The 14,699-nt window shown below is 45.9% G+C and overlaps 1 protein-coding gene across 1 annotated transcript; it reads right to left on the reverse strand.

Moving 5' to 3' along the window:
- Positions 1–13,455: 13,455 nt before the first annotated feature.
- LOC122048333 lies at positions 13,456–14,323 on the reverse strand. The gene is made up of 2 exons (XM_042609917.1): positions 14,195–14,323; positions 13,456–14,127 (listed from the first exon to the last, which is right to left on the reverse strand). Exons 1-2 carry the CDS (start codon positions 14,321–14,323, stop codon positions 13,456–13,458), a joined length of 801 nt encoding a protein of 266 aa, XP_042465851.1.
- Positions 14,324–14,699: the final 376 nt, after the last annotated feature.

Raw genomic sequence — 14,699 nt, forward strand, 5'->3', positions numbered from 1 at the left:
TCGGCAAGACGGTCAATTTGATATGTAAATGTCAATTATATTTTTTTATCGATCAGTAACTATATTTTTTGATCGATCAGTAAATTCTTAGTTACAATTTGATTCTGTTTGGTACAGTTCGTCGATTTTTTTGGTGTTACCCTTTAATTTACTCGCTAAACAGAGGAACATGGGTGAGGATATAAGAACTAAGCTATTTTTTCAAATTTGATTTGATTTTTTTTTAAAAAAAAATTATTTTTCTTTTTAGGTTTTAAGTTTGGGCAAACAAATGAAAGTGAGGAATGAATACATCAAACTTATTATATTTAATATGATTTAATCTGATATGGATGGTCTGATAATAATTTTTCGTTCTATTATAAGGAATTAAAAAAATGATCTATTTTAAAATTTAAATTTAAAACGAAATTAACTTTTTCCCCTGCTTTAATTTCACTCAAATAAACATAGCATTGTTCCCAACAAATGGATCTGTTCGCTAGTTAAACAGTAGACCTATTTATTGAACCAAACTAGTTGAAAACTTTCCACTAAATTCAATTAATAAATTTGCAAATGGAGTTAAATTGATATATTTTTTTAAAGATAAAAAAAATCAAAAGTACATCCTAAATTACATAAATACTTTTTAAAAAAAAAATTTAAAAGATATTCAATTATATTATTTATCTTAAAAATATCTTTATTTCTAGTATTATTATAACAACTATGATTAATTGTTAAAATATGTAGCAACTACTATATAACTATTACAATACTAATCCAATACTAATAGTAAGAAAAGGTATCAAATTTTCTCTTAATATTTTGTAGAAATTTATAAAAGAAAATTTTTAATTTTAAAATTCTCTTTTAAAATCATGAACATGATTACAAAAAAGAAAAGTTTTATCAAAATTAAAATCTTTTTTCAATCTACAAATAAGAAAAGATTTCAAATTTTTTCTTAATCTTTTGTAGACACTATAAAAGGAAAGATTTAAATTTTAAACTCTTTTTTATAAAATCATGTTATCCACATAAGAAAAGATTTTAAATAAAATCCTTTTAATTTTATTAGGGCCGACCACATCATACTTGGGCTCCAAGCATTGGCCGACCCCTCCATCTTTGCTCAACCCTTTGCTTGGTTGACCCAAACTTGGTCTCCAAGCTTACTTGGCCGGTCCCTTTGGGTTGGATAAGGAGTGAGTATGCGGTAATCTCTATATACAAGAGACTACGATAGAGATCGAAAAGAAAAATTAATTTTGATCTCTCGATGAAATTAAGGAGTGAGAAATTTCTTAAGTTTTTGTTGGTAGATTAGGCCAGGCACGAACTACAGTGGATGCTAAACCTGATGTAGCATGGCTCCATGGCCAGCACAGACTTCGATTTAGTGTTCTCCCTTTAGTTACCATTTACTCTTCTTTAAAACTGTATCGAATACTTTATAAAAATTTAATACTAATTTACGACCAAAATTATGGTCTGAGACAGATAATATATGATTTTGTTCAATAGTGGTGAAAGCGGTGAGACATGATTTTACTATTGATCAAATGAAGAGTCGGTGTTATCTTATAACAAGTATCGATTCAGAGACGGTCTTTAATATTGAGCTTTCGACGTTAAAATCAATGATAAATTTGTGGAGAGGAAATAGAATGATAAATTTGTGGAGAGGAAATAGTGAACATGAATAACAACAAATAAACATATAAAATTATAGAACATTGGACATCGTCACCAGTGAATAAGACCTTTCTTATAGTGTTATTGTTGTGTTTACACACACACATTTCAAAGCATCTACATGCTTCCCAAAATGTTCTTAAGAAAGGACATGTCATAAAATACTTTTGACACATTTTCTTTAATGAGCATGCCAATCTATGTGATTTGACTGACTAAAAATTTCTGAAATACGATTTATCTGTGGGATATTTTCTATTTCTTATAGCAAATTTCTAAAAGAATAAGCTATGATGGGAATATACATGGGACCCACATTAGGTCGATCGGTGGTCACTTAGGGAGATCGTCGACTCAGTCCTATGTGTCACCGCCGATGACCCGATCTTCACTCTGCCCCTCCTTGGCCATAAAAGAATTACACGTCCGACCGGCCCACATCCCCAATTGGTTGAGGTCGTCGGTCGGGTTACTTAATGATCCATAATGAGGCTAGCTTGCCTGACCCGAGTTGAGACATAAAATTCGGTCGAGCAGAAGGCCTGGCCAGACACTCATGTCTGACCGACCATGTGGCTCGTTTAGTCACACCCCTATTATTATTAGGACCTTTGAGTTTTTCTTGATTTGGTAATTACATCAGCCGATCTTTTTCATTTTGAACTGATTTTAAATCTATCTTTATCACCATATCAATATATATGAATTTAAAAAGGTTACAATTGAATGAGCCATCTAAATGATTTAGCTTGTGCCAAGCTGCTCGAAACAATCTGGTAATATTTGGGTTGTGTCGTGCCTGACCTGGTCCACATATTAGACCTATGGGGTGTGTGGAATGGTTTGTGGATCGGACCAAATGTGTCCCAAACTGAGCTCAGCATGGACTTGGATTGCGCCCGGCTTAGATGTATATAAATTTTAAGAAATAAAAAATTAATCTACTTCATAGGTACAATTAATTTAATTTATAGATAAGGAAGGTATTCCAATGAATCATTTACAGATTAATTTATTCAAAAATAAATTCTGATAAAATAATAAACGTAATATTATAAAGATCATGAATAGCACATTGGAAAATGATGAATTTGTAGCCCATAAATCTCAAGATCAAAATATGGCTAATGATTTTGTCCAAAAATTGGTGAGATAGATATTGAGGATGTGGTACTCATGTTGACCTCCTGTGGACTCCGCATGGATTTGCAACACAACCCACGTCAGTACCGAGCCAGGGAAGGGGTCCCCGGCGTTGACCCTCCAACGCTCAAGCCAATCTCCAGCGAAGAAGAAGAAGTAGTAAGCGGAGCAACAAGAAGACTGTAACGCAATAGTAGAATATCGCATACCTCCGCTGATGCTTGGACTCCCCTTTCTATAGAGCTTCGGTAGTATATGTACACGCTTTCCAAGGTGAGCACACATCTCAAAGCTTTCCCTGAAAAGACTTGTCAATAAAGTGTCTCTGGCATAATACCTTAACAGGCCGAGCATATCTCTGAAGTGACAGTGAAAGTTTCCGTCGTACGATCCTCTGTCTGACCATGCTGCCTGTTAGCGGCACTAGCTCCCAAAAGGATGTCGAAAGATAGCCTGCTGTGTCTGTTGCTTGGCCGAGCGGGATAACCGCTCGGCCGGAAGTCCACTGTCCGCATGCTCGGCTGATGTCGAGTTTGTTGTCAGCCCAAGCGAGGTAGCTGCTCGATCGAAGTTGAACTCTGTCGATGTCAGGTCTCGCTGGCTGGCCGTGCGAGGTAGCCGCTCGGCTCAGCTTCTACACGTCGTTCTCCCTTGAGCGTCGATTTTTTAAATGCTCCTCGTGTCGAAGTCGACGATGGGTCGGGGCCTTCTACCCGATTGGGTCATGTTTCGCCCGACTGATCGATGCCTTTTACGTGTTGACCATCTCAACTTTGACCTCCTTTGACCTCCACTGTGGCAGTGGGGTGGGGCCCTTCATCATCACCACATCACAAGTCTTCCCCTCAAATCTAGTCGAAGGAGGCTGTAGTTCGACTGACTAGACAATTGTTCGAGTAAGTTTCCTCCCGATCGACCTTCGACACTGAGTGGTTTTTGATTGGGATAAAACCGACCCTAGTCGATCGGCCTGTTGAAGCTTGTCGTTCGGGCATAGGTATGCTCCCTCGATCTGATCAGCACGACGAAGGTTTGCACTTGTGAAATCTTTCCTTGGGCTGTCTTGAGCGAGCGCGAGCCATGCTGACGTCACCTAGATTTATGGGAAATCGAGCAAATCTCTGGGCATTAAGGTTGAGCGCACTTTCATGACGTCATTAAATGCCGACCTATGGTGAGATGCCACGTGTCACGCCTGATGCCGCCGCACGCTTGACGCGACACACGTGATGTGACGTTTGACAGTTTGAATTCAACGGCCCGATCTTCGCCTAGGTTTCCGCGACCTAGATCGGACGGTTCCAGTCGGTCGAGCCCGAGGCTTATATGCTCGCTGCGTAGTCTCCTCCTCTACACTTCTTCCTTGAGCGCTCTCAACGACCATCTCTCTGCTTCTGTACAATCCACATTCTCCGGCGATCCTCCGCGCTTCTTCTCCGGCGATCTCTCCCCAGTAAGCTTTCTTCCAACCGTGTTTAATTGTCTTTGAGCTTTTCGGCCTTTCTTCTTGTGTTTCGGTGATACTCCCATAACTTTTTCCTCTTTCGATCGCCTTTCTTCCCCTCAACATCCCCTTTTCGTCTGTTTTTGCGATGACAAGTTCTTCGCAGCTGTCTACCTCTGTCCCCGGACTCTGGTACACATCCATGGAGTCTAGTGTATTCAAAATTCCTTTTGATCATCAGATCGTTTTGTCTTCTTCGTCCGATCAACCCAATTGTCCATCGACCGGCTGTATCTGTTTCTTTTGGGATCAGTTTATCGCCGATTTACGATTTTCGCTCCACCCTTTTATCCCAGTTGTTTGTAAGTATTTCCGTATTTCCCTTCCTCAATTAGTGCCTAACACTTTTAGGCTGCTGTGCAGAGTCATTGTTCTATTCCGTCTGCACGACATTCCTTTTACCCCCGGATCTTTCATTATTTTTATTACCATAAATTGTCCGATCCGGGGACTTTCCTCTTCCAGTCTCAAATCGGTTTGGTTTTCTTCGATAAGATGTCAACCTCCAACAAGCACTGGAAAGAATATTTTTTCTTCATACGCCTTCCCGAGTGGCCAGACTTCCCAACCCACTAGCAGCTCGAAGTGGCGCCTCAGCCTCCCTTGAAAAGCTACAAGAGCCGATCGGACTACCTGAACGTATCTTCAATGTTGGTCGGTCAGAAGTACGACATCCACAAGTTGCTCCTGGAAGGCATCTTTTATATCTTCGGCTTAAGTCTAATCCACACCCGGCTGCCGACCAGCCTAGGTATAAAGCTTCTTTAACTCTTCCTTTGATGCTAGTTGATTTCTCTTTCCCTTTCGCATCCAAAGTCATGTTACGCACGCGTTTGTCCGGCAAGGCAAAGCTTAAAGACGTCGCGATAAATGCGGTGGCCGTTGAAGAACTGGCGAGCCGCGGCTTGCAGCCGGTCGGCTCACATGAAGAGCCCCAGGATGAGAGTGATGCGACGCCCATCTTGGTGAGCGAAGGCGACGCTAGCCATGCACCGAGTGAAGGAGCGGCCGCGAGATCACAACCTCCATCCGAGCGGCGTCCAATTATCCTAGTTGAGGAGCGCTTGGGCTCGGCCTCCTCCGACGTACCACTGAACAGGCGTAAGAGGCGTCGAACAGAACCTTCATCACGTTCTGCTACTTCGGGGGTGCGGTCTATTGAGCGGGTCAAAACTTTGACCCCGACTCTGATTCAAGGAACGACGATTTCCGTGTCGTCTGATCGGACGCCCTCCTTGGCTGATCTGCCACAGGGGACTCTTGCCGCACCGCCAGTGGCCTTCATGCCACCACCTTCAAAGCCTTCGAAGGTCCGGAAGTTCGACATCTGTCCGGCATCTGTGTCTCGTCCATCGGGTTGTGTGACCTCGGCGCAATCGGCCCCGAGTAGCCAACACCACATAACGGTGATCCTACATTTGCCCACCAAAGAATATAGTGAGCCGAACACCGGGTCTAGAGGCCCTGAGCACCAGATCATCATCTAGGGGCCGCTCACTAAGATCTAGGAGGACGCATGAGCTCGTGCAACGATGATGCCTCCGGGCACGCTCGCGAACAACCACACCCAGATGTCCACTGGGGTAAGTGTTCCCTTTATTGTACCTTCTTATATTACCTTCGATCGACGTTGACCTTCTCTTGCTCGTCCCTAGTACTGGGTGGAGAACCTGGCCATGTGCCACATGCTCACATTTTTGGAAGAGGAGGTGAAGCAATTAAAGGCATCGAGCGATCAATCCTCCACCGCTTAGGAAAAAACAGACGTAGAGGTGGTCAAGTTGTAGGCTGCTCTGGAGAAGAGAGACAAACTGCTTGAGGTCGAACGACCCTAGAGCACCGGGCAGGCCATGATGTTGGAGCGGCTCACTAAACAGGACACTACCTTTAACAATAAGATCAAGTCGGCGAACATGCAGAAGAACCGGGCCATCGCGGACCTCGATGAGAAGAATAAGGAGGCCCGAGCTCTCTCCCAAAAGCTCAAGGAAGCCGAAGACTTCCTAATCGTCGAGCGGAACAACCGCTCGGCCGAAGAAACGACCCTTCACGGCCAAATCGCCTCCAAAGATACAGCGCTGGCCATCGCCAAGGATGAGCTGGAGGCCTCTCAAGCGGCCCTGAAGACCTATCAGGAGGCCGAGTCGAGTAGGTTTGAGGCCAGGAAGCAAGCCTACATCCGTTCAGATGCTTTTAATGATAGAGTCGCCGACCGAGTCCTCCTCCTGTTTGACTTGGCCATTGATGGGACGATCGACCAACTCCACGCGAGAGGCCATCTGACGACTGATCTGACCAGTATTGTCATAAGCCGGGACAATCTCACTACCGCACTGCCTGATGATGTCCTGGACTATCTTGAGTGAGGTTGAACCTTCTTGAGTGAGACCGAGCATTCCTATAAGATGTAAACTTTTTGAAGTTTAAATGCATGCTCGTCCGTTCGGACGAGTTTTACCTCCTTGTATGTTTTTCAACTCCCTTTGATTATTTGCAAGAGCTCGGGGCCTCATTCATGATTATTCTATCAGTCGACCAACTCCTCTGGTATTTAGAGTCCATAATTATGCAATCTCCCGCTCGACCCCGAGAGTATTTTAAAGAATAGCGCCGAACGATTGCTATATTCTGAAGACTTCTAGCTTTTGAGTAGCCTGGGTTCACGGTCGGCTATCCATCGACACTCGCACGCTCACTGAGCTTTTGAAGACTGCTTGATCCTGAACGAGGGAGACAAGGAATCTTGTATGCTGGTTCGAGACTAGGGAAGACTCGAGTTTAAGGTCGCCGCTCGACGATTTGACGAAGACTCGGGTTTAAGGTCGCTGCTCGACCGTTGATGAAGACACGTGTTTAACGTCATCGTTCGACGATGTGACGAAGACTCGGGTTTAAGGTCGCCGCTTGACCATTGATGAAGACACGCATTTAACGTCGCCACTTGATGATTTGATGAAGACTCGGGTTTAAGGTTGCCGCTTGACCGTTGGTGAAGACCCAAGTTTAAGGTCGCCGCTCCACCATCTATGGAGACAAGGGTTTAACGTCGCCGCTTAACGGTTTGGTGTAGACTCGGATTTAAGGTCGACGCTCGACCGTTGGTGGAGACAAGCGCTTAACGTCGTCGCTCGACGATTTGACGAAGACTCGGGTTTAAGGTCGTCCTCTACCGCTGATGGAGACATGCGTTTAAAGTTGCCGCTCGACCGTCGATGGAGACAACGGTTTAAGGTCGTCGCTCGATTGTTGGTGGAGACAAGCATTTAACATCGCCACTCGATGATTTGACGAAGACTTGGGTTTAAGGTCGCAGCTCGACCGCTGATGGAGACACGCGTTTAAGGTCACCGCTTGACCGTCGATGGAGACAAGGGTTTAAGGTCGCCGCTCGACTGTTGATGGAGACACGAGTTTAAAGTCGTCGCTCGATCGTTGAGGGAGATGTACTTAAAGAGGCCTTTGCTTTTTTATTCAAACTTTGCCCTACGTTCGAGAGACATACAAAAGATTCAAAAGTACAGTATTCATTCACGCACTTCTCACCCAGCCCTGTAGGGTTGAAGATGATTCACACTCCATGACCTCTCAAGCTGCCTCCTCTCTTCATCCTCCAAATAATAGGTGCTTGAACGGTGCTTCTGCATGACCTTGAAAGGCCCTGCCCATGGGGCCTCGAGCTTGGTGACATCGCCGACCGACTTCACTTTCTTCCAAATGAGGTCACCGACCTGGAAGGACCTCAAGATTATTCGTCGGTTGTAGTTCTGTTTCATTCATTGTCAGTACGTCGTTAGCCGAACCTCTACTTTTACCCTCGTTTCGTCCATCAAGTCGAGCTTCATATGCCTCCACTCGGCGTTGCCTCCATCGTAATGCTGTACACGATCAGACTCGACTTCGACTTCGACTTCTACGGGGACAACTGCTTCACCGCCGTACACCATGTGGAAAGGAGTCATGGCAGTCCCCTCCTTCAGGTAGTGCGGAGAGCCCACAACACACTTGGGAGCTCACCGACCCAATTGACCCCAACGTGGTCGAGTCGGGCGCGTAGTACTCGAAGAATCTCCCGATTGGCGACTTTCGCCTGTCCATTGCTCTGAGGGTAGGCCACTGAGGTGAAGGCTTGCTAGACGTCATAACCTTCACACCACTCTCTGAGCCTCTGACCGATGAATTATCTTCCATTATTCGATATGAGCCAGTGTGGTATGCCGAACCGACATATGATGCTCTGCCAGACGAACTTCATGACCATTTGTTTGGTTATCCTTGCAAGCGGCTTGACTTTTATCCACTTTGAGAAGTAGTCCATAGCGACGAGCAAAAATCTCCACTGACCGGTTGCCATAGGGAATGACCCAACAATGTCCATGCCCCATTGGTCGAAAGGGCAGGATACTATGAACGCCTTCATCTCTTCGGTCGGCCGTGCGAGAGGTTATGGTACCTCTGACAGGATAGGCAGGTGGCTACCGTCCGAACGACGTCTTCTTGGAGGGTCGACCAGAAGTATCCGACTAAATGCAGTTTTCTGGCCAACGATCGGTCATCCCGAATGCCCTTCACAGGAACCTTGGTGCACTTCTCGCAAGATGTATTCGGTGTCTTCCGACCCGACGCACTTGAGTAGGGGCCTAGAGAAGTTCCGCTTGTAAAGCTGATCCCCCACTAAGAGGAACCATCCGACCCTCTTCTTTAGCAGGAGAGCTTCTTCCGGATCGGCCGGTGTAGCTCCCGACCGCAAGAACTCTGTTAGGGCCGTTCTCCAGTCACTCGGGAAAGTTATCCCCTCCATTCGGTCAATATATGTCACCAGTGATACTTGTTCGATCGGCTGCCCTATTACGACTGGCGCCAGCGAACTGGCTAATTTCGCTAGCTCGTCCGCCGTTTGGTTCTCCGATCGGGGGATCTTTTGAATAATGACCTCTTGAAAATTGGCTTTTAGCTTGTCGAAGGCTTTCGCATAGAGCCGGAGTCAGGTATTGCTGATCTCAAACATCCTGGATAGCTGCTGAGTGGCCATCTAAGAGTCCGAGTGGATGAGGACTTTAGTGGCTTCCATGTGCCGAGCTGCTTGTAAGCCAGCTATCAACGCCTCATATTCTGCCTCGTTGTTAGTGGCTCTATAGTCTAGCCGAACGGAGAGTTGCATCCGGTCTTCTCGAGACGATATGAGCAATATGCCGATTCCGTTGCCTTGCCGAGTAGACGAACCATCCTTGTATATCCTCCAAACGGCTTCTGGCTCTGGGCTTTGCACCTCAGTGATGAAATCGACCAAGGATTGTACTTTTATGGCCGTTCGGGGTTGATACTGAATGTCGAACTCACTAAGTTCTATCGTCCACTTAATCAGTCATTCGGACGCCTCTGGATTGAGGAGGGCTCTTCCCAAAGCGCCATTAGTCTTCACAATTATTGAGTGCACCAGGAAGTATGAGTGAAGTCTCCGCGCGGCGAGTACTAATGCATAAGCCAACTTTTCGAGACCAGTGTAGTGAGACTCAGCATCTTTTAATATATGACTCAAAAAATATACAGGCTGCTGCTCTTGGCCGTTCTGCCTAACTAGAGCCGACCTGACCACATGCTCATTGGATGACAAGTAGATCCAGAGCGACTTACCAACAACTGGCTTGACCATTATAGGCAAGGAATTTAGATGTTCCTTGAGTTCTTCCAATGTCCGGTTGCACTCGGCGCCCCACTGAAATTTTATGGCTCGACGAAGCACCTTGAAAAATGACAAGCTCCGATCGGACGACTTGGATATGAATCTGGACAACGCCGTGATCTGACTGGTCAGCCGCTGAGCTTCCTTTAAGTTCCGAGGCGGCGATGTGTCTTGTAAAAGCTTTGACCTTGCTCGGGTTGGCTTCAATGCCCCACTCTGTTACGATGTAGCCAAGGAAGTAACCACTCTTCGTGACGAACAGACACTTGCCGGGATTCAGTTTTATCCCGTAAGTCCTCAGCGTCTGGCAAGTCTCGTTGATATCTGCACATAGGTCAGGAGCTTGGAGGGATTTAATTAATATATCGTCGACGTATACCTCCATATTATGATCGATCTGTGGTCGGAATACCTTGTTCATTAGCCTCTGGTAGGTGGCTCCGACATTCTTGAGTCTGAATGGCATGATGTTGTAGCAGTATGTTCCGTCGGCCGTAATGAAGCTGACCTTTTCTTGGTCCTCGCTGGTGAGCGGCACTTGGTGATACCCTTGATACGCGTCGAGCATGTAGATCAGCTCACACCCCCCACGTCGAGTCCACCATTCGGTCTATCTTGGGCATCGGATAGAAATCCTTCGGGCACACTTTGTTTAAATCGTGGAAGTCGATGCAGACCCGTCATTTGTTGCCTGGCTTGGAGACTAGCACAACATTAGCTAGCCAGTTTGGGAATTGGACTTCCCTGATATGGCCGGCCTCCAGTAGCTTCTCTATCTCCGCCCGAATGATCACATTCTACTCCGAGCTGAAATCCCTTTTCCTTTGCTACACCGTCCGAGCGTCCGGTCGGACATGAAACTCGTGCTGAGCCACGCTCGGGGAGATGCCGGGAAGCTCATGGGTTGACCAGGCAAATACGTCGTGATTTTGTTTAAGGCAGGCGACCAGCTCTGCCTTCTTCTCCACCTCCTCTAGGTCGGTGGCGATGAAGGTTGTTGCCTTCACTCAGCTGGGATGAATCTGGACCTCCTCCTTTTCTTCGTATACTAGAGTGGGAGGTTTCTCATGTTTGTATTAACCCTATTATCAATTATGAGATGATTGTAAAGGGTACATTTTGTATCATATATTATTATTAATAAAAGGCAAATGTTTTGGTTATTATATTTATTTCAGTTCAGTGCCAATTGAATAAGTATGATAATGTTCTTGGGTAGTAGGTTCTTATCTACAGTATATCAATTGGTTGAATTGATAGCGAGATGTTGTAGAGAACGCTACTCTTAACTATTCCTAGTCGAGCATTAATATATAAGGACAATATTAATGCGTTGAGACTAGCATGTAAGTCAACGGATGACTTGATCTCACAAGTCATGGATATGAGATATCAGGCTGACACAAGGGAATATATTAGAAAATATTTACTGAATAACCCGCCATGAGAATGTTTCATGGATCGTCGTATAAGTGTCATAAATATTCTTATGTGACTATTGGTATGAATAGTCCTTAGACCTAAAGTCACTATGGTTCCCTACATAAGGAGTTGTATACTTTGGTATCGTCAAATGTCACCCGTAACAGGGTGGACTATAAAGTCGATCACTGGGTATGCAATGAATTATGCGGAGGGATGTGAGTGATGTACACAAAAATTGATAAGAGGATGACACGGTTTATGCCTCATTGATCAATCTAGATATCAAAGATAGAGGGACCAAGTCATACATGATAATAGCCACGGACAAGTTAGGTCGGATCTCGACTTTCTCATCACTTGGGTAGCAATGATGCCTTGCTAGATGCCACTCATTGTTTATGTATCGCAAATGTTGATTTGGGTACATTACCAACGTTATGAGAGTCTATAGGGTCACACACAAAGAATAAGTTGATATGGAGATGAGTTTATGTGATGAATCAATGGATTAAGTGTAATCTGAATTTGACTCATTGAGTTAGACTCAAAGGGATCCAATTGTTGGATTGAGTTCAATTGCATGGGAATCAATGGGTTAGACTCATTGGGTGAACTTGAGTTCACAAAGGAAGTTTAATGGTCAAAATTGAATCATTGGATTGAATGGTTAATTTTTAGCTATTATATTAGAAGATGAAAGGATGATTAGAAGATGAAAGGGTGGAACTCTTGGTATACCATGAGATGGTTATAAATATCATTTGGATGATATTTTTCATAAGTTTTTCTTTGCTTGAGAAGGTGAAAAGTCCCGTTGATCTTCTTCTTCCTCCTTCCCTTTTCTTGGCCGAGACACACATATAGGTTGCTAGCACAACCTTGTGTGTTTTCCCTCTCCATCTTGCTTTGTTTGTGAGACAATCAAAGACAAGCCTTGTTCGTGTGGATACCGTAGAGGCGTGGATGCTTGAACGCGCTGAGATATGCATCTAAACAAGAAGAGGTTGCTGTCAGGATTGCGAAGGGCACGCATCGAAGGTATAATCCTATCATGTAGCTTAGTATAGATTATGAATAGAAAATGTTTCTTCCCTTCGCATGGATTTGTTGGATAAGAGGATCTAGTAATTTTTTCGCTGCGTTTCTGTATCTTTGGTGCGCTAGATCCCAACACCTCAGTTATAGTGTTTACATCTAGCCGTGGAGTCTTCCGAGCAGCTTTTGCCTCGGTCTTGACCATCTCAACATAGTAGCGCCGAGCGGCCAGTTGGTCACCTTTAACCTCACCCACCTGATCATTCATTGGGAACTTGATCTTTTGGTAGTAAGTTGATACCACCGCCCGAAATTCGTTAAGGGCCGGTCGGCTCAAGATGACGTTGTATGCCAACGGTGCGTCTACCACTATGAAGTTGGTGGTTTGGGTCCTCAGCAGCTCTTCTCCCAGCAAGATAACCAACCTTGCTTGGCCGATCGGTAAAACTTTGTTGCCTGTGAATTCGTAAAGTGGGGTCGCCATAGGCAACAGCTTGCTTCGATCAATTTGTAGCTGATCGAACGCCTTTTTGAAGATGATGTTCACCGAACTTCCCGTGTCGAAAAAAGTCCGGTGAATGGTGTAGTTGGCGATCATCACTCGGATGATTAGAGCATCATCATGAGGGATCTCTACTCCCTCCAAGTCTCTAGGACTGAAGCCAATCTCCGATCTCTCGGCCCTTTCCCTGCTGCACCTAATAGCGTGGAGTTTGAGCCGTCGAGCATTTGATTTTTTGGCTCGGTTGGATTGACTGTCGGTCGACCCACCAACGATCATGCTAATTTCTCCTCGAGCGACATTGCTTCTGTTTTCTTCCTATCGGCCGAAAGCCCTGTTTTGCTCGGTCGGGATCCGGGAGGGATCAGCTTTATCTCTCCGTTGTTGTTGATGGTACCGCTCGGCCGACCTTCTTTCATCCTCTCACCGCCTGATGGATCGGTGCCAATCTCGTCGATCAAGAGATGGGGAACGATGGCGATATCCTCAGAGTGCCAGTCGGCTTGCGATCGACGTCAGACCGCGGCAGTCTTGCGTGTTGTACACCGCTGACTGATGAAAGGAACAAAACATTGGCGTCCACACCTTGCCTCTTGACGCCTTCTGTCGATCGGCGGACACATGTTGCACAGCATGCGTCCGGGCCTCCTGGTGTGGCCGTGCTGCCTCTACTTTTGGCCCCCTAGGCGGTTGGTGGCTATTCATCGGATGTCGCTTGGGTGCCAGTGTAGGCTCGGTCGGTGCTTCCTTCTTCCTTGCTGCTTGGGCTTCTTCCACATTTATGTACTTGTTGGCCTTTCTGAGTAGGTGGTCGAAGTCCCTAGGCGCCTTCCTGATAACCGACCGGAAGAATTCTCTCTCGACGAACCCTTGGGTGAAGGCATTCATCATGGTCTCGGATGAGACCGATGGAATGTCTATGGCCACCTTATTGAAGCGTTGGATGTACGCTCGGAGTGTTTCCTTCGATCCTTGCTTCATGGAGAAGAGGCTGACACTTGTCTTCTGATAGCGTCGACTGCTGGCGAACTGATGTAAGAAGGCAGCCCGGAAGTCTTTGAAGTTGCGTATATATCCATCTGGCAGTCTTCGGAACCATCTCTGCGCCGACTCGGAGAGGGTTGTGAGAAAGACTCGATACTTCACCCCATCTGTGTACTGGTGAAGTATGGCCGCATTATCAAACTTATCCAGATGATCATCTGGATCAGTCGACCCATTGTACTCTCCGATCGCCAATGGAGTATAATGCCTCGGCAGGGGGTCTTGCAAGATTTCCACGGAGAACTGTCAGTTGATCCGTTTGGGCGACGCGGTGCCTTGCCTTTTCGTACGTCCCAAACAGGAGCGTCATCCGAGGATGATCCCTTCTCTTGGTTTTCTTAGGCTATCTCTGAGGGGGTTTGGAATAGGGCACGATGGAAGTGGATTGGCATGGGCGGCGCTTCCCCTGCCGTGCCAGTCGACCTTCATTTTGTCCCCATACAGAGAGTTGTTCAGCTCAGTCTTCATGCCCCGCTCGTCCTACTGTCGATGTCGCGGACTGCGGCACTAGCCGATCAACTAACCCTTATTGTTGTTGTTGCTCGATCATTTTTGTCGCTCGGGTTTGCACGAGCATGTCGAGCTTTTCTTGGGTGAACGTCATGGTGGTTAGTCGTCCATCGCACTCCATCTTCTCAGCTCGGATGCAAGCTACGCTCCCACAGACGACGCCAAATATGATCTTG

Source organism: Zingiber officinale, chromosome 2B (genome assembly GCF_018446385.1).
Source record: "Zingiber officinale cultivar Zhangliang chromosome 2B, Zo_v1.1, whole genome shotgun sequence".
Lineage (NCBI taxonomy): Eukaryota > Viridiplantae > Streptophyta > Magnoliopsida > Zingiberales > Zingiberaceae > Zingiber > Zingiber officinale.